The 19,568-nt window shown below is 53.8% G+C and overlaps 1 protein-coding gene across 3 annotated transcripts in view; it reads right to left on the reverse strand.

Moving 5' to 3' along the window:
- The window catches only part of TRPM2 (transient receptor potential cation channel subfamily M member 2), a 50,143-nt gene that overhangs the window by 22,433 nt on the left and 8,142 nt on the right, over nucleotides 1-19,568 (reverse strand). For all 3 annotated transcript variants that reach the window (XM_043875032.1, XM_043875034.1, XM_043875033.1), the window contains exons 3-12: nucleotides 19,164-19,252; nucleotides 14,460-14,628; nucleotides 13,135-13,315; nucleotides 12,446-12,612; nucleotides 10,725-10,905; nucleotides 10,145-10,206; nucleotides 8,067-8,258; nucleotides 4,016-4,118; nucleotides 2,099-2,220; nucleotides 1,568-1,903 (exon numbers count right to left, since the gene is read on the reverse strand). In XM_043875032.1, the coding sequence (XP_043730967.1) occupies nucleotides 1,568-1,903; nucleotides 2,099-2,220; nucleotides 4,016-4,118; nucleotides 8,067-8,258; nucleotides 10,145-10,206; nucleotides 10,725-10,905; nucleotides 12,446-12,612; nucleotides 13,135-13,315; nucleotides 14,460-14,628; nucleotides 19,164-19,252 (1,602 nt within the window). The remainder of the gene's footprint in view (nucleotides 1-1,567; nucleotides 1,904-2,098; nucleotides 2,221-4,015; nucleotides 4,119-8,066; nucleotides 8,259-10,144; nucleotides 10,207-10,724; nucleotides 10,906-12,445; nucleotides 12,613-13,134; nucleotides 13,316-14,459; nucleotides 14,629-19,163; nucleotides 19,253-19,568) is intronic.

A 19,568-nucleotide genomic window follows, 5' to 3' on the forward strand; every position in this document is an offset into this window, starting at 1 on the left:
TCAGAAGGCATCTGACAAAGTTCAGCCCTGAGGTGTCATTTGTAAAACCTTATTGAATCTTGAGAGGAGTTTCAGTCACATAAATATACCACAGATGCCAGCATTACACTTAATGTTTGGAAACTGCAGGGTCCCCATCAAATAAAGATTCAGACTAGAAAACCCCTCCTCCTGTTATTGCCACACATGTACGTCTCACGCAGACACAGATGAGCTATGCCGACCTGGCCACACAAACACCAATGGTGTGAGCAGGGCTCAGGGGAAGGGGTACAGGGGACAGCATTTTCCCGCATAATTTTTTGTACTGTTGAAAGTTCTTAGAAAGGGAGCTCCTGGACTGAATTGTGTCCACCACTTTCATATGCCGAAGCCCCAACCCTAGTGTGACTATTTGGAGATGAGACTTTACACATGGGCTGGATGAAACACAAGCTGGAATCAAGACTGCCAGGAGAAATATCAACAACCTCAGATATGCAGATGACACCACCCTTATGGCAGAAAGAGAAGAACTAAAGAGCCTCTTGAAGAAGGTGAAAGAGGAGAGTAAAAAAGCTGGCTTAAAAACCCAACATTCAAAAAACTAGGATCATGGCATCTGGTCCCATCACTTCATGGCAAATAGTTTAATAATGGAAACAGTGACAAACTTTATTTTTTGGGCTCCAAAATCACTGCAGACAGTGACTGCAGCCATGAAATTAAAAGATGCTTGCTTCTTGGAAGAAAAGCTATGACAAACATAGCTTACTAAAAAGCAGAGACATCACTTTGCTGACAAAGGTACATATAGTCAAAGCTATGGTTTTTTCGAGTAGTATGGATGTGAGAGTTGGACCATAAAGAAGATCGAGTGCCAAAGGATTGACGCTTTTGAACTGTGGTGTTGAAGACTCTTGAGAGTTCATTGGACTGCAAGGAGATCAAACCAGTTAATCCTAAAGGAAATCAGTCCTGAATATTCATCGGAAGGACTGATGCTGAAGCTGAAACTCCAATACTTTGGCCACCTGATATGAAGAGCCAACTCATTGGAAAGACCCTACTGCTGGGAAAGATTGAGGGCAGTAAGAGAAGGGGATGACAGAGGACAAGATTGTTGGATGGTATCATCAACTTAATGGACAGAAGTTTGAGCAAGTTCCAAGAGATGGTGAAGGACAGGGAAGCCTGGTGTGCTGCAGTCCGTGGGGTCACAAAGAATCAGACACAACTGAGCAACTGAACAACAACTTTATGTACGTGATTAAGGTTAAGGGAGGCCATAGAAGTGGGGCCCTGATCCAACAGGACCCTAGCCCTAGGGTGCCTAGGAGAAAAGGAAGCCATACTGGACGCTCTGAGGATGGAGCCAGAAAGTGCTCGGTCCTCTGCAGACCAGGAGGAGAGGCCTCACCAGAAGCTCACCTGTCAGCACCAAGACCTTGACTTCCAGCCTCCAGAGAAGGGAGAAGAAGATGCCCACCATGTAACCTGCCCCATCTGTGTTATGACAGCGAGAGCCAACTTTCCCAATATCAATAAAAGTGCGTGTTTCAGAGCTCCAAAGCTGGCCAGCACTCACATTGATTGTGATGCTGGGCACCGGGAGGAGGCGCTGCCGGTCGCTGGAGCGGGGCCGGGAGTACAGTGGCTGTGTGGAGTCCCCGAGGAGCTCCCGGAGCACTTGGGCCACATGGTACAAGAGCACGCTGGGGTCCAGGCGCTCGGGCTCCCCAGAAAGCACCTTGTGCAGCTTGTAGTGGAACAGGCAGGTGGGCTCCAGGTTCTGGTACAGGTAGAACAGGGTGGCCTGGGAGACGAACTCCTTCAGCTGCACCCCGTTCTCCAGGAAGAGCCTCACGAACTCGGGCTTGTTGGTGATGAGGGCGGCCACCATCATGGGGTACAGCTCTGAGGGCTGAGAGGGGGGACATGGGGGCCATGTACTTGGCCATCAGCCTTTGGGCCCCGATCTTGGCACCCCCAAGACAGGGATGCTGTCATCTCCCATTTCGGGAGGAGGAGGCATGCCGGTTGCCCTCACCAAGGACAGGGCCAGAGTCTGGACAAGCCCCAGCAAGCCCCTCCTTAGGGCAGCCCCCGGCAGTCTCACCTTCCACTGCCACTCATCAGTGAAGATCTCACTCTGGGCAATGTCCACGCGGTTCCACGCCACCGCCAGCTTCAGCTGGTGGTCCCAGTTCTCATGGCCAAAGTGGTCGAGGCTCCGAGAAGCTGTAGGTAGAAGCACATGCACTGGGGACTTCAATCTGGGTCTCAGAGCCACTTCAAAGCCCAACAAAGTCAGGGTGGGGTCAACAAGCCGTCTCTATCATTTCAATTGAATAAATTAGGTGCTCAGTCACAAACCACACCACCACCCCCCCCACCCCACCATACATATGCCTTCATACAATCACTTTTACTTTCAGGGTACCATCAGACCATCTTTGGGTTTCCATCTCCACTCTTGCTTACCCCAGCTCCCAGCCCTAGCCCCAGGTCCTGCTCAAGCACCCCGCCCTAAGTTTAAAGGAGACAGGGTTCTCTGGAAGGCAGGCACTTTAACATTCACTTTCAAAACTTAGACCACGAAAGTCATCACATGTCCTTCTTTGCCTTGTTTGCAGAACCAGTGCAACTATTTGCCCAACTAGTTTCTGCTCTTTCTAGACTAGCATTTTAAAACATGGGTTGTTATTTAGGGAAGAAAAGAGAACTCTGACCCTTACCTCACAACACACACAAAAAGTAACCTGAGATGAATCACAAACCTACACTTAAAGGGCTGTGGCTATGGAAGAAAGTATTTGCAACTGCAGGAAAGGAAAAGATTTCTTGGGCTGCAAAGAGCATAAATAATGAAGGAAAAAAATTGGTAAACTAAAAGCTTTCTTTAGGACTTCCCTGGTGGTCCAGCGGTTAAGACTTCAAACTTCCACTGCAGGGGGTTGTGGGTTTGATCCCAGTTGGGGAACTAAGATCCCACAGGCCATCTGGTGTGGCAAAAAAATGAATAGATACATGTATATCCCTTCTGCTCCCTAAAGATACCTTGGAGGACGTATAAAAGCAGACCATGAACCAAGAGAAAACATCCCAGCATATAGGTCCAACACAGGATTTGCACAAGGATATACCAAGAACTCTTAAACCTCCACAAAAAACCAATTAACCAATTAAACATGGACAAAAGATCTGACAGACACTTCATCAAGATGAAATGCAAATGGCCAGCAAGCCCAGAGACACAAATTCAAACCATACAGCCATCTGGCTTCACACCCACCAGGAGGGCTACAGCTTCAAGGGCTGAAAGGACCAAGTATGGGTGAGGGTGCAGAGCAGCCTGGACCCACACCCATGGTGTAGGGACAAGTACCCAGAAACAGTGAACGAGCTGACCCCCTACCATGAACATCTGCCATGGCTGCTGTCCTGGGGCCTGCCTCCATCCAGGGTGAGGGGCCATTCAGCCCAGAACAAATGCTCCTGGGCACCAGGGATGTCATGAGGTCCATGCCAGCAGGAAGGACAGGGAAGCATGGGTCTCGCCCCAGAATGGGAGAGGAAGAGTGAAGTGTGGGTCCCGGGAGAGCAAGCCAAAGGGCAGCAGTCAGACTAAGGAGTGGAAGTCGGCCAAGAGCTCTACTGGTCTAGCGGATGCCTAAGTTTGGAGTCTCCCCTGCACTTGGACTCTGTCCCTGGAGGCACAGGAGTTAGACAGGAGATAGGAGCAGACCTCCGAGGCTCTTTCTTCCTACCCCAGAATTTTGTGAGGAACTGTGATGACCAGGAAGGGCTAAGTCAGTACAGGCTGCACTCAGATTTCAGGTAAGAAGGTGAGTTGAGAAAGGCGCTTATACCCCAACATCAGTGACTGGTACCACCTGCCCAGGGGGAGTGTGAGGTGGGCCTGGTAAGGTCCAGCTGCTCTCTGACCAGCATGTCTGCCCATGGGTGGTTTTCTGGCTCCTCTGGACTAGGACTCTGGCTCCTCCCCCACATCCTCGCCTCGCCTGACCCTCACCTTTCAGCAAGGCCTGCAGGATGGCCACGTCCACGTCCTGCTGGCCATCCTTCCCTTCCCGGAACACAGTGAGCAGCTGCCGCCTCCGGACGATGTCTTGAATCTGCAACAGGCATTTCCCGCATGAGGTTCCCCCACCTCTTCAAAGGGCACCTGCAGAACCAAGGCCCCGGATGCAGAACCGGAGCCCCGGGCAGGAGTCCCGCCTGCCATGTGGCCAGGGCCACCGCCTCGCCCCTACGCCCAGATGGTGATGAAGATGAAGATGCATGAGGACCAAACACATAGTGTTTTCGAGTGGCCTTTGGGGTAGAATCTCCAACTCACTGATCAGTGGTATCTGTTCAACACCCAGCGATACTTAACTGAAGATCTCTGCCTGGTCCTCTGCCTGGGCCCTGCCTACCTAGCTATCAATCACCAACCTATCTGTCCTCTATTTCCTGTCACCTTTCTATCTAGCTGTCATCGATCTCATCTACCTATCATCTCTCAGCTGCCAGAACTGCCGCAGTTCAGAAGCATCAATCAAAATTGATGCTTTTGAACTGTGGTGTTGGAGAAGACTCTTGAGAGTCCTTTGGACTGCAAGGTGATCAAACCAGCCAATCCTAAAGGAAATCAACCCTGAATATTCATTAGAAGGCCTGATCCTGAAGCTGAAGCCCCAATACTTTGGCCACCTGATGGGAAGAGTCGACTCACTGGAAAAGATCCTGTTGCTGGGAAAGATTGAAGGCAGGAAGAGAAGGGGATGACAGAGGATGAGATGGTTGGATGGCATCACCGACTCAATGGACATGAGTTTGAGCAAACTCCAGGAGATGGTGAAAGACAGGGGAGACTGGAGTGCTGCAGTCCATGGGGTCACAAAGGGTTGGACACTACTGAACGACCGAACAACAAGACCTGCCACCAGTCACTGCTTCCTTGAACCTTCACCCTGAGGTGGGGGTGGGCCTCACCTGGTTCCTCACACCCCAGAGCTTCAGACTCCACTCCCAGCTCCCAGGCCACCACACCCAGTCCCACCTTCTTTCCTGCCTGCCCCCACCCCCTTCCCCTCAGCCTGGACATGGCTTTTGCATCTGTACCCTCTATAAAGAGACTTCTCCCACCTAGAGGGCCCTTCCTTTGTACACCCTGCCTCCACCTCTAAGACCCCAACCGTCCCCATCCCTCAGGATCCCGCTTTCATGTCAACTCCAAAATGCCCAAAATGTCTCTCTTCCCAAACCCACCCCATCTTTTAGCCAAAACTTCTCCTGGATTTAACCCTACTCCTGATTCACAGGATGGAGTAGCTACTGCACGTGTGTGTTGACCAGGTACTAAGTAAGTACTTTCCCAGGTAGTACTTACTGGGAAAGTCCCAGGTAGACTCCTCTGAGTCTAAGCCCCAGTCACCCCTGACCTGCAGACAAGAGAGCAGGACTTCTGAGAGAGGGCCAGCACTCCTCCTGACACCAGCAATGTGGTGCTGGCTGTGAGTCAGCAAGAAGACCCCCAATGGCAGATATCCACATCCTCCCAGGGCTGCACCCATCTACCCACCATGGGGCAGACCAGCTCCAAGGCCTGTGGAGTGAATCAGTGATCACAGCTCTGGGGGGCCCCTCCCCACTGAACAAGAGCCACCATCAAGGGCAGCCCCCCGGCTGAAGACTGGCATGTATGAAGCACCATTTTCATGCCTTGACTCAGCCATGGATTGATAACACAAGCTCCTTTAAACCTCAGCAGATTAGACCCACTTCTGAGAAACGCCTGAATAATTTACAAGCTAACTGAGGGAAGGCCAAAGGCCTGCCGGCCAATACACACCAGCTCCGTGAGGAGCTGACCTGACGCCCACAGTGAAAACATCCCCCAGAACCTTAAGAGGTCTGCTGAGGCCACAAGAAGACAGAAGAGAGAGGGCCGCTATGCTGCCCATGAAACTTGTCCTGCTCGCCCTGGGCTGCCTGCTGCCCTCCCCCCACCAGCCGCCATCTGCAACCACAGCCCTCTTCTTGGTCTTTGGCTGGTGGGCACAGACGGTCCACAAGGCCTGAAATCAGACGTGGTTAGAACCAAGCTTCTCCACTTGCCCTGAAAGGCCCACGTCAGGCACTTAAACGTGAATCTGCAGGAGATTTAACAATCTGGTTTAGCATCTACAGAGCACATGACAGACACAGACCCCAACTGCTTTGTCAGCCCCAGCTTACTGCTGGGGAAACCAAAGGTCAGAGAGGCCCTGATTGCCTCCATCCCACAAAAAATCCTGCCAGGAAACAGCGGTCAGGTGACCTCAGGACAGGTGAGTCCAGCCCGCGGGGCTCAGGGCATGGCCAGACTGCAGGGTCAGTAGGACCACAGGGGCTGGAGACTGGCAGGGGCAGGGGGCACTCTCTACCAGCCAAGGGCCTTGTGGGTGTCGAGGGCTCACCTAGCCACTCTCCTTCACACCTGCCCCTCTTTGGAGGCTGGGGCCAGGCCATGCATCCCTCTGCAGAGCTCAACAGGACCCCCAAAATCTGCACTGGGGATTTGACCAATTCTGAGGCCCATTTCAAATGCCCCAGATGATCTAACTGACTCAAAAGACGTGAAAGAGAAGCTCCTTCTTTCCAGGACTTGGAGAGATGACCCATGTACACTCCTGCACCACCACCCCTCCCAGCCCAGCAAGAAGCCTGTCTGTAAGGTCTCCAGAAGAAGTCTTGCAAGGTCTTCACCTGCCTGTACCTGGTGTCATCTCCCACTCTAGCTATGGAAGAGCAAAGTACCGATGCATTTTACAGCAAAATTACTGAAATGCAGGGCAATCGTGGCCCTGGGCTATAATAGTCCCACGGGTCAGGAGAAGGGTCCAAGTCAGACCATTCAGAGTGGGGGCGCCCATGAGGCTCACTGCTGAGGAGTTGAGGGGATAGGCAGAAAGCCATGTCCCAGAGACCCCCGCCCACTCCCTCAACCAGAGCAGCCCACTGTCATCCAGTTCATATGGTAACATTCCAGAAAAATCTTTGGAATCCAGTGGGCTAGCTAGAAAATGTCACACTAGGAAGAGAGAAAGAAAAGAGTCAATGAAGACAACAGGCTAATGGTTCAGGTCCCAGCCATCCAGATAGCCCGAGTCTGGTCAGCAGGGATGAACCAGAGCTGACGGCTTGGTTCTGGCACCCGGGCTGGGTTCGCGTAGGGTACTGGCAGCAGGGAGCTGGGTGAAGGTAAACAGAAACCCCCTACGACCTGTGCTCTTTCCCAAGAATCTAAAACGGTCCCAAAACAAGGAGAGAGGATAGGCAGGCACGCGAAGCAAGGCTGGGTCCTCTTTGAATGATCTGTCCCTGGACGTGTAGCCGCAGGGTCATGCCCCAGCTCCCTGTGCTTCCACTCAGCATCTCCTCCCACAGGGGAGTGACGGTGCCCTCTTTGGGTGGAACTAGCTCCCTCCCAGGACTCGAGTCTCCAAAACCACTGGCAATGGGTTTCCCTCTGGAATGCTGGTCCTAGGACGGGCTGGGCCATGGATGCCTCTATCTGGGGGTGCATGTGAAACAACCCCCAGAACACCACATGGCTCCCAGAGCCACTCGGGGGCCCCCATCTGACACATCTACATGTCCCCCCACCTTGACAACCCCAGAAGGTGGGCCCTGCTACCCACTGCCGTCACTTGCAGCACCCCAGCAGCCTGAATCTGGGCTCCCCACCCCTCTGCCACCCCCAGGGCCCCAGCACCAGCCTCATGCCCACCCAGGGCACAGGGTCCTCTTTCCAGGATGGCCGTGGCTCATACCCGTGTTACCTGCCTGCCTGGAGTTCTGCAGGCGGAGGCCCAGCACATCCTCCCTTGCAGGGCAGCCTGCTGCCTCAGCTGACAGCTCCCTGCCTGCCCAGCTCACGGTCCCCACCCCTGCAGATGGCTCCCGTGCCCACCCCAGGTTGGCCAGGACTTCTGAGTCTCGGTTATGTGTGTCCTGGTCCCACCGACCAGGCTGACAGTGTCTAACCTATGGGCTGCAGGTTCACACCTAGTGAATGACGTACCCGTCAGCCTCACCTTTTTTGTCCACTCGACGATCGTGAAGGTCTCAAACATCCCCTGGAAGAACATGCTCAGCTTCTGCTGAATCAGGGAGATTGTGATCTCAGAGATGGGCAGGCCAGCTACCTGTGCGATGACGTCAGCCACACGGCCCGAGCCCTCCACCACCACGCAGGGGGTGCCGTTGTTGATAGCGTTGTAGATGGTCTGCAACACAGGGGCCAGCATGAGCCCACCCACACGCACCCCTCCTAAAACAGAGTGTTCTCTGAGAGCCCTGCTGTCTGGCTACGGTGAAGGTTTGTTGTTGCTGTTTAGTTGCTCAGTCGTGGTTGGTTCTTTGTGACCCTATGCACTGTAGCCTGGCAGGCTCCTCTGTCCATGGGATCCTCCAGGCAAGATACTGCAGTGGGTTGCCATTGCCTTCTCTAGGGGATCTTCTGACCCAGGGATCGAACCTGCGTCTCCTGCTTTGGCAGGGGGATTCTTTACCACTGAGCCACCAGGAAAGCCCCGCTGGGAAGTTTACTGAAGACATTTGCTTGGTGTGTTCCTCTGCTCAGAGGGGAGGGGGCTGATTCTGATATACATGGGGTACACACCCAACATGCCACCTCTCTCAGGCCTGTCACTTGACACCACTGTCATGAAAGATTGGAATGTTTCCACCTCTTAACCTGTGGACACGTTAAGAAGAAAGAAGGGGTGCTGCCTGGGCCAGAGTTTCACACCCTCCTTGAGACCCAGGGTAAGACAAGGACATGGGGGGAGACCCCCAGACCAGGGTGAGAGCACCATGAGGAATGGGCACCACCACAGCAGGAAGGATGACCTGCTCTGGGCAGCGCTGCCGGAGAGCCTCAGAGGGAGTTGGGGGTGATCAGACACATCCTGCCCCCCAAGGCACCCCAGGACCTGTGCTGACCCCCTGAGGTTACTAAACATAAACAGAACGTCATGCTCTGCCCCAAATCAAGACGTGGGCAGGGCCAGGCTCCCTCCCGTGGTTGCCCAGGAGAAGCTGAACTCCCTGCCTCCTCCAGCTCAGGTGCATGCCACTTTCTTGGCTTGTGCCCGCATCGCTGCAGTCTTTGCTCTTGGTCATGCGACCTCCTCCTTGTCTAGGGACACTTGTCATGGCATTTAGGACCCACCTGGATAATCCGTGCTAAGATCCTTAGCTTCATCACATGACCAAAGACCGTGTTTCCAGATGACAGAACATTCACAGCCTCTAGGTTTTAGGACCTGACATCTTGGTGGGGGGTATCACTTATCCCGCCTGCTAGAGCACCCATTCCTGGCATGAAAGATGTAGAGCTGTCTGTCTGTCCTGCCCATCTCTCTCCATCCCCAGGGTGGCCTCCCTGCCGAGTACATCATGGATGAGGAAGGTCAAGGGCACCTGACCTTCCTGGACAGCAACCACTCCCACTTCATCCTTATGGACGACGGGACCCATGGCCGCCGTCACGTGACCAAGAGCAGAGACTGGAGCCATGCGGGCACAAGCCAAGAAAGTGGCATCCACCAGAGCTGGAGGAGGCAGGGAGTTCAGCTTCTCCAGGGCAATCCTGCAATCGCAATCACCCTACAATCCTATGGCAGAGGTCAGTTTGGCCCGAGTGCCACAAGGCAGGCACACTCCCTGCTGGACAGTGGTTCTGCATGTAGCTCCATGGCCATGAGTCAGCACCTGCTTTACATTCAGCTGTTGAATGTAAAGGAGCTGGGGGTGGGGGGTGCCAAGGGCTGTACTTTGAGGACTCCTCCTGGGAGCCTGAGTGCAGAGCTCTAGAAGCCCCCAACAGGCTGTCCGGGGGTCCTACAGGGCTGCAGTCCCTCTGGAACCCCTCTTTGCTCTGTGCTGGTCAAGCTCCAGGGCTGACCCTCCCATGGCAGGGCCTCTCAGGGGGCTCCAACCCACCCACCCAGAGAGACTGTGCATGGTGAATGCACCTCCCTTTGTTAGTGGACAGGCTCTCTGCCCTCTCTTGCCGACAGCTTCCGTGGGAGGCAGGCCACAGCACTCTGGGCAGTTACTCACCCACCACAGGACTTGACCCAAGAGGCCCATCCCCTGCAGGACTCACGTTCAGAGTGCCGGGGCCCCCTTCCAGCACCACGCAGACAATCGGGATCTTGATAGCCACGCCTAGGATGAAGCAGGGAGCACAGTTCAGGACCGTGGGCTCTGAGCATCCCCTGGGCCCCTCCCCACTCCTGCCAGCTGCAGCCTAACAACCCAATATGCAGGAGAGCTTGAAGACCTCAGCTCAAAGGTGTCCAACCAACCAGCAAAACATGTGCAGAACCCTGTGTGTTTGACCTCCCAGAGCCCTAGGATCCATCCCACCCCAGCCACAGGGGAAATGAAGTCAAAGCCTGAGCTTTGACTCCTTCACGCTCTGGTTTCCGAACTGAGATGTGTGTGTAGTGAAGGGACCACAGGGTGCTCTGTGTCCCGAGTGCCTGCCTGGCCTTTCCTTCTGCTGTTAAAGGGGCATGAAAAGATGATCCCCTGGCCAAGTATACAGATGTCCAGGTGTGTTCTAATGGCCACCCCAGCACCCCACCCACCAACTGTCCTGGCTATGGCCAGCCGAGCCCCAGACCCCTGGACCAGCCCGCTCCCATCTCCTCCAAGCACCCTGGAAAGCGGGCCCCGCTCACCTCCCCTCTCCTTGGTCTGTTGTGATATGAACTTCTCCAGCTTCGTCCTCAGGGGAATCTCGACCCCATAGCGGCCGTGGGTCCCGTCGTCCACAAGGATGAAGTGGGAGTGGTTGCTGTCCAGGCAGGTCAGGTGCCCTTGGCCTTCCTCATCCATGATGTACTTGGCAGGGAAGCCGCCCTGTGGGTGGAGAGAGGTGGGCAGGACAGACAGACAGCTCTACATCTTTCACGCCAGGAATGGGTGCTCTAGCAGGCGGGATAAGTGATACTCCCCACCAAGATGTCAGGTTCTAAAACCTAGAGGCTGTGAATGTTCTGTCATCTGGAAACACGGTCTTTGGTCATGTGATGAAGCTAAGGATCTTAGCACAGATTATCCAGGTGGATCCTAAATGCCATGACAAGTGTCCCTAGACGAGGAGGAGGTCACATGACCAAGAGCAAAGACTGCAGCGATGCGGGCACAAGCCAAGAAAGTGGCATGCACCTGAGCTGGAGGAGGCAGGGAGTTCAGCTTCCAGCCACTGGAGGGAGCCTGGCCCTGCCCACATCTCAATTCTGGCCAAGTGGTACTGGTCTCAGACTTCTGGTGTTCAGAAATGCGAGAGTACAGTTCGGTTGCTTTAAGCCACCTGTTCTGTGGTCACTTGGGACACAGGTCCAGGAGAGGTGGTTATGGACCCGTGCACACGGCCCCTGGATGCCACAGAGGAGAGCCAGGTGGTGCTGCCGGAAGTCCTCTGAACTCCAGATGGGGAGAAAAGTGGAGCGTGATGTTGGAAGTCAGCCAGTATCTCTCGGCCTCAGATTTCCACTCTGTGTAACGAGCATTCAGGACAGAGCCCGTCCGGTCCATTAAGCACATCTGTGACGTGGACACGGAAGGACAGGTGCCGAGGGGCCAGCTGTCTGGTGACTAGCGTCTGTGAGTGACACGAGGAGTCACTTTGCAGAGGACGCGCTCCCCAGGAAGTGAACGCACACCTCCCCCGCCCCAGGAAGGCCGGACCCTCGCTCATAAGTCACACCTCGTGGGACAGTTGTCATCACACCTCCTCAGGGTGTCAAGGAGAATTTTATTTGGGGCCAGTGTTTCCCTCCAAGCTTTCACGTGCGCATTATGCCAATCTGCTGTGTCCTCAAAAAATCTTATTGAATGAATCAGTTCTTTTTTCCAACTGACATCCCCACATTTAAGCAATTGCTTCTCAGGCCTGCACCCTGGTGAATGGACGTGGGAAGGCTCTGTCTTCAAGCTCAGAAGAGAAGCTCATGGGAGGGGAATCAGGGAACCATTAAGCCCTGGGCTAAAAGGCCAGGCTCAGGGATATGACAACCCAGATGCTGGTAGGCTGTATGCTCCCAGCCAAGCTACACCTTTGCCAAGTCCATTTCTCATCAGAGTGGTATTAGGAGGGCCCCCAGACCAGCGGCAGCTCTGGCAACTCTTATGTGCACCCATCCTATGATCTCGAGGGAGGAAACCAGAGTCCAGACAAGGTGCTTACTCTCCTGGGGTCACCAGGATCTGGGGGGTTGGGGGGGGGATTTGAGCCTGGGTCTCCCACATCCCTATCCAGCCACTTCCCCTGACACTGCACTTACCGTGGTGTCCAAGTGGTGGCCTGTTCACCGACCACTGGCTAAGATCCTACCATACCACCTCCCTGCTGTGCTACGACCACCCCCTCCCTGCCCAGAAGCAGCCTCCAGCTCACCATGGGGTGGATCAGGCTCTCCCGGTTGTGCAGGGCGCCCCACGTGGCGATCCCGATGGTGACCACTTCCCCATCACAGAAGCTGCCACTCAGGCTGAAGTCCCGCACCGCCTCGCCCACCTGCTTCATCACGCCAGTGTGGGACCCCCCGGTGATGACCCAGGCCCCTGGGGAGGAGCAGAGAGACACCGGGTGCTGTGCAGACTCTCTGCTCCAGGGCTTTCAAACTCATTGTCAGGTGTGAGCCCCACCACGATCAGGTCTCCCTGTGGCAGTCAGGACCCGTGATGTCCCACGATGCTCAGTTAGGTGGGAACAGGAAGGTGACCCCGGCTCTGACTGTAGGCCCTGCCCTCTCCCCTCCTCCCCATTGCCTCCCTCTGTCCTGCTCTCAGGAACACGGCATCTCAGAACTTTCTCTAAATGCTTCTGTTTCGAAGCATCATCAGTGGGGAGCCAACCAGAGCTGTGTCTGCACCGTGAGTAAGCCAGGCACAGCGGCCGGAAGTGGGTGAGTTTGATCAGACACTCCCCACCTAGCCCGGGCCTGGGCCCAACTCAGTGACCCACAAAGGCTGGCCAGTCCAAGGCCCTGACTCTGCCTTCCAGGGGTCCTCCCGCCTGCCCAGCACTCCCAGGCCTGAGCACCACCTGGGGTCTGGGCTTCAGTCCCTCTGTCCTTGCTCTACCTGAGGTCTGGGCCACCTTGAGGAGTCCTCTTCGGAAAACGCTCTTTAGCCTGGGCTTCATGTTGAAGTCCTTGGCCCCGCCGGTCACGGAGATGAGCAGGTTGGGCGCATCCAGGCCCCACTGCTGGGTCATGAGCTGGTAAATCAGGCTGGAGGGAGTGTCCTGGGAGAGGCGGACGTACTGCAGGGAGGTCAGAAGAACCCGGGGGTCAGTGGTTGGCCAACCCAGACCCAGAGCCTGGCCACCCTGCCCCAGCCATGCCTGACAGCCTCAGGCAGGCAGGTGGATGCTCATGCTGGGTCCAGACAAAGCAAAAGTGGCTGCCTCCAAGCAGGTCATGGATTGAGAGAGAGGGGAGGCAAGGGCTGAGAAGAGAGGCCGCCGGCGGGGACCAGCTCCGGGGTCTCTCTGTTGAGGGCACCCCAGCCTGAGCCCCACGGCCTGACCCCAGTCTCCCCATAAGGCAACGTGGTGATGCACCAACAGCAGCTCATGGAGGGGCGGGGCTTGGAGGTGGTGCTGAGGAAGGCGGCTCTAGGGCCAAGTTCACCTCATTCAACAGGCTTTGTTCAACCTCTTGGGCCAAGTGGGCCAAGTGGGCAGCGATTCTAAGAAATCGAGGAGGAAGGTCGCACCCAGCCAATAAGAGGCTGGGGGTCCCAGAACTGCAGCACAGAAACAAGTGACCCCCCCCCCCCCAGACTCCTCAGGGCACAGCTGCCCAAGAGCTGGCATAGAACCCTCCAGAAGGTGGGTTAAAGCCAGGGGGCTGGGACTCTGATTCAGCAGGGTGGGGGTGGGGCCCGAGTCTGCTTGGCAATGCTGCTGGCCCGGTGACCACCCTGAGATTGGCAGCACCAGAGAGAGATGCCGGCCAGGCCTGGGCCCCCCACTGGCCCCACCCATGCCCCCGTGCTCCCAGGCAAGCCTGGAGCCCTGATCCGCCCCGCTCCACCCCTGCCGGACTCCCACCTCTGCTGCTGGCTCTCCTGCCATCCCCAAGGCCTCCCCACTGCCCATCACCCCCTCTGGGTGCTGTGTGCTCCCCTGCTCCCTCCTGGCAGTGACAAAAGCCATTCAGGCCACCCCCTTGAACTTGCTACTGTGCCCCGCCCACACCTCTCCTAGAGCCCTGGCAACAAATCCCCTGAGGACACCATGTAGCTCTATTTGCCATGCAGAGCCCTCCACCCTGCCCCCACCCCCAGCACTGGGCAGGTAGGTTCTGCAGCCTCCCACGCCCTACTTAGGGAGGCCCAGCCACCGCAGTCACCTAGGGTGGGCTCTGGTCCCCAGTAAGAGCAGTGGAGTCATGGAAACCAACCTTTCCCACTTTCTGGCCCAAGCCCGTGAAGACGATGTCACCGAACGCATCTGTTGGCATCTCCCTGACATGCTTTTTCGGGTCCCACTCCTGGCCCTGGAAGGCGTGGGGCCACGTGGCCTCCTCCAGGTGCTTCTCACGTGGGTAGCCGCACTCGCACACCACCTTCCTGCAAAGGCCGGGGGTCACCAGGGGCAACTGGTGCCTGCTCCTCTCCTCGGCAGGGATAAAGGAGGCCCAGGGGAGTCATGACTGGCACCCCAGCCATGGAGTCAGTGGAGACACATAATCATCAAACTTCTAAAATCTAACGACAAAAATCTTGAAAGTCGGAAATGATACCTTACCTGTTGGAGGAAAATAACTGGACAACTGATTTTGAATCAGAAGCCAGAAATCAGTGCCAGGAAGAATCCACACAACATTTTTCTAAAGATGAAAACAACAAAACCCAGAATTCTGCATCCAGCAAAAATATCATTCCATGTGAAAGGGATGCCAAGACACTCTCAGGTGAAAGAAAACCAGGGAACTGGTCAACAAACAAACTTCCCCAAAGAAGATGGCTGGAGGAAGTTCTCTAAACAGAAAGGAAAGGATAAAAGGAAGAATTCTGGAATATCAGCATGTTGTCAAGCAGGGGATTTCATCAACCAAACTTCCCCAAAGAGGATGGCTAGAGGAAATTCTCTAAACAGAAAGGAAATGATAAAAGGAAGAATTCTGGAATATCAGCTTGTTGTCAAGCACGGGATTTTTGTAGACACTAACGCCTACAGCCGGCTATTTGTTCTGTAAGTGAATGTTGAAACATCTCTAGTCAATAGAGTTCAGGTAAGGAAAGATGTGTTAAGATGTATTGCTCTGTCTCTGGCCAATAACTTGTTGAAAACAAAGAAGAATGGAAAGAGTAAAAGTATGGGTGGGTGAATAAACACATTTCCTCCTCTTGAATTTTCTGAAGTATGTTTGACGGTTGAAGAAAATTGCACCATGACCTAATATGTATGTGGAGGAAATTTTGTAAATAATTATAATATAAATGGGGAAGGACAAAGCATTGTAAAAGGTGGGAATGTTTCTACATTTCCCACAAACTGGTGAATGTCAACATAGGGAGACTAGTATAAGTTCCCAATATACGTAGATATCAGTAATATGTGATAAGTTAAGTATATAAAATGTAGTACCTGGAACAACCACTAAAAAGCTATAAAAGAGATACAGGCAAAAATAGCATAGACAAATCAGATGTAACTCTAAGAAAAGTTCAAGTAACCCACAGAAAGGCAGGAAAAGAAAAACAGAGAAATATAAACAAAAAAATACAATGGTAAACTTAAGTCCTCATATACCAATGAAAGTGAAATTGTTGGTCACTCAGTTGTGTCCAACTCTTTGCACCCTCATGGACTATAGCCCACCAGGCTCCTCTGTCCCTTCTCCAGGCAAGAATACTGGAGTGGGTTGTCATTTTCTCCTCCGGGGATCCTCCTGACCCAGAGATCAAATCCATGTCTCCTGTGTCTCCTGCATTGAAGGGAGATTCTTTACCACTGAGCCACCAGGGAAGCCCCAGAGATTGGCAAAATGGATAAAAAATAATAAAATCCAATTATTTGTCATCTACAGAAACCTCACTACAAATATTGTGATCTAGGCTAGTTGGCTCCTCTGCAGCAAACAGGAGCCTAGGACCAACACACACAACTCGAACGGATCACAAAGGCATTCCACTGGGTGAAAAAAGCCAGCCTTGACACATCACCTCATGAAGGATTCCTCTTATATGACATTCAGCAACTGAAACAATTGCAGGAATGAAGAGCAGATGAGTGATTGCCAGGGGTTACGGATGGTGGGGTAGAAGTGACCACTGGTGGGACTGTGGGGTCCATCTGCAGTATCTTTACAATTTCTTGTAAATCTATAGTTATATCAAAATAAAAAGGTCAAAAAAGCACACAGTGCAGGCTCAAAGCAGAAACTTCTAGATCTGGGGCCAGAGGGATGCACATGGCCCCCCAAAGAGAACATCCCATCACCTCTTTTCAACTGTCACCTCCTCCCTCGCCTCCTTTGTCTTGGTGGGTTGAAATCATTTTACTCCGTTAGTGCCATTCTTGGGAGGAGAGAGAGGAGACAGCAACTATGTTCTTCACAGCTTGTTAAATTGGAAATCTACACATTTTTTTTAGAGGCCTACTTTAGCTAGTAACAGGTGACCTAGAAGACAAGATACAGATGAGAGCAAATCAAAAAATCTGACACCAGGTGAGACCTGAGCCCAACAACACCAGGGGAAAACACGACTGGACCTAGAGAGAGAAAATGGGTCTCCCTATAGCTTACAGAGTGTGGCCTTAGGGGCTCCGACTCTCAACTTCTCAATCATTAAATGGGGGGGGGGGGGGAAATACATTCTCTGACCCCTAACCTCAGAATTTGTGAGGGCCAAATAAGGTTCTAGATGGAAGATAGCTTATAAAATTTGTGCGGGTTAACTAGCCGTGCAGAGGACCAAGGCTGGATCAAGAGGCCAAGGCCCACCGTGTGCTCTGTCCCCCGGTCTCCTGGGTTCAGTACCCCTGTCCCGCTGCTCAGGCCAGGGCCTCCTCAGGCCAGGGAGCACTGGCCCAGCCACTGGGAACTCCAAGCCCACCTTCTTCTAGGACTCCTCGTGTGCAGGAGTGGTAAATCGCTTCAGTTGTGTCCGTCTCCTTACAACCTTAGAGACCATAGCCTGCCAGGTTCCTCTGCCCATGGAATTCTCCAGGCAAGAGTACTGGAGTGGGTTGCCATACCCTCCTCCGGGGATCTTCCCGACCCAGGGATTGAAACTGCATCTCTTATGTCTCTTGCATTGGCAAGTTGGTCCTTTATTACTACCGCCACCTGGGAAGCTCTTATGACCCCTTAGGAGACTCAAATCACTTCTAGACCTGCAGGGCTCCCCTGAGCACCACCTGTGAGCACCTCCATTCAGGGAGGAGGAAGCTGGGTCCAATGTGGGGGAGGGGGCCGCCAGGACAAAGACTCCGTCTTGTGTCCTTGCCCAAGGCCACCCCAAACTTTCTCATAAATTGTAACAGCCTAGAATAGACCACACCCTCCCCTCCTCTCTTTCAACCATCCCCCAATGAGATTAGGTCTTCAATCGACAGAGTGTTCCCAAGCCTGACACAGAGCAGGAAACTACAGACTATAGACCCAGAAGTTGAATAATCAGAGAATTTTCACAGGGCTCTTGGCCCACGTGGGTAGGTGGGGCTCTGCCCCCCTCCCCTACCCTCACCAGCACCTCATGACATATGAGGAAGAAGCTGCCATGGGGAGTTACACGCACTCAAGTGACAGCCCGCCCTGCCTCCCCCCTACCTCATGGCTGCTCCTCACATGGGTTCTGGTACCAAGAAAGGTTTCAGAGCCAAACATATCCTGAGCGCCATTCCTTCAAAGAGGGACAGAAACACTGAACAAGGAAGAAGCTCCATTTCTGTCTCAGATACAGACTGTACCCCAACCTTCACTGACTCCTGTGGATGTTTCTCTGCTATTTGTTCAGAATTCAGAGGACAGGAGGGGCTGAGGTTGGACAGATGGCACCCCTTGAACCTCTACCGACCAGACCCGGCCTCCACATAACCTTCTTCAAAGGGTTTTGGAGCCAATGACTCCTGCAAGGAAACCTGGGGACCACAAGTCTCCTCTGGGGCTACTGTTGTAAGCTTATTTTAAAAACTAAAACCAGAGACCTCAGTGCAAAGCCCTCTGCACATGGTCAGAGCAATCAGCCTAAACTTGAACTCTGATCATTACTGAATACAATCTTGAGGCCATCAGCTGGATCATGGTGGCAACCTTCTCTGCGCAGGGGTCCCCCATGGCCTCCGAGGAGGAAGGAGGGCTATCATCTGAAGAGGAGCCAAGCTGGAGCGTGAACCCCCAAATGGGGCACTTTTTGTGACAACATCTCAGGCACGTCCCAGGAGGAACAGCATCATCGTCAGTGATCATGCACCTCTGGCTCCAGATTATCATCCTCTTCCATCACCCAGACACGGCATGCCCCTCCCGTCTGTACTGTTCACAGTCTGAGCTGGACACTGGCTATCTGTCCAGTGGGGAAGTAATAATGTGACTCAGTCACGGTCAGAGCTCAGAACTTGTTCGAGAAAACCACAAAGCCGCATAATAGAAGTGCTGCCGGCAACCAGCAGAAAAGACAAATACAGAGGGTGGTAGAGGGAGGGGTTACATCCTGTGTGTGGTCAAGGAGGGCTCCGTGGTGGAGGTGGCATCACCAGGTGACAAAGGAGCAGAAGTAATAAAGAGTGAGGCCCGTTTCCTGCAGAGCGAGGACTAGGGTGTCTGGAGGGGAATGCTCCGAGTACCCCAGGTTGGTACATACACTGGGGCTGTCCCTCCTGAGGCCTGGTCAGCCCTGCCCTGATCAGCTACTCCATGTGGGAATAGGGAAAGAAATGGGTGAGTCAGTCAGTCATGTCTGACTCTGTGACCCCATGGACTATAACCCACCAGGCTCCTCTGTCCATGGAATTCTCCAGGCCAGAATAGTGGAATGGGTTGCCACTCCCTTCTCCAGGGGATCTTCCCAACCCAGGGATCAAACCTGGGTCTCCTGCATTGCAAGCAGATTCTGTACTGTCTGAACCACCAGTGGGAACAGAGCAAGTCACTCACCCAGCATCAGACGGTTTGGAGCTTTCCACAAAGTATATGCATTCTTTCTTCTTGATGTTGTCAGGAATCCATGAACTCAGGTTTCTTTGCTGAGGGTAAAAAGGTCACTGAGAGATTCTCAGGCAGTTAGATCAGTGCCATTCCAAAGACCACACCCCATACCTCATCAGGCCCACCCGTGCACCCTGACACCCTTCGGGGTCTTCCTTCAGAGACAGGACACTGAGCCCTCCCCCACCACCTGCCGGAGGCCCTCAGGTGCAGACCCCAGAAGGAGGAGTGAACCTGGGGATCTGCTCCTCCCGGGCCCCTGGGATTTCACAGCCCTTTACAGTTTGTAGGTCAGAGCTGCCTTCCTCAGGAGCAACAGTGTGGTGCAAAGGTGACTGTGAGTATCAGGACACC

The sequence above is a fragment of the Cervus elaphus genome, chromosome 19, assembly GCF_910594005.1.
Source record: "Cervus elaphus chromosome 19, mCerEla1.1, whole genome shotgun sequence".
Lineage (NCBI taxonomy): Eukaryota > Metazoa > Chordata > Mammalia > Artiodactyla > Cervidae > Cervus > Cervus elaphus.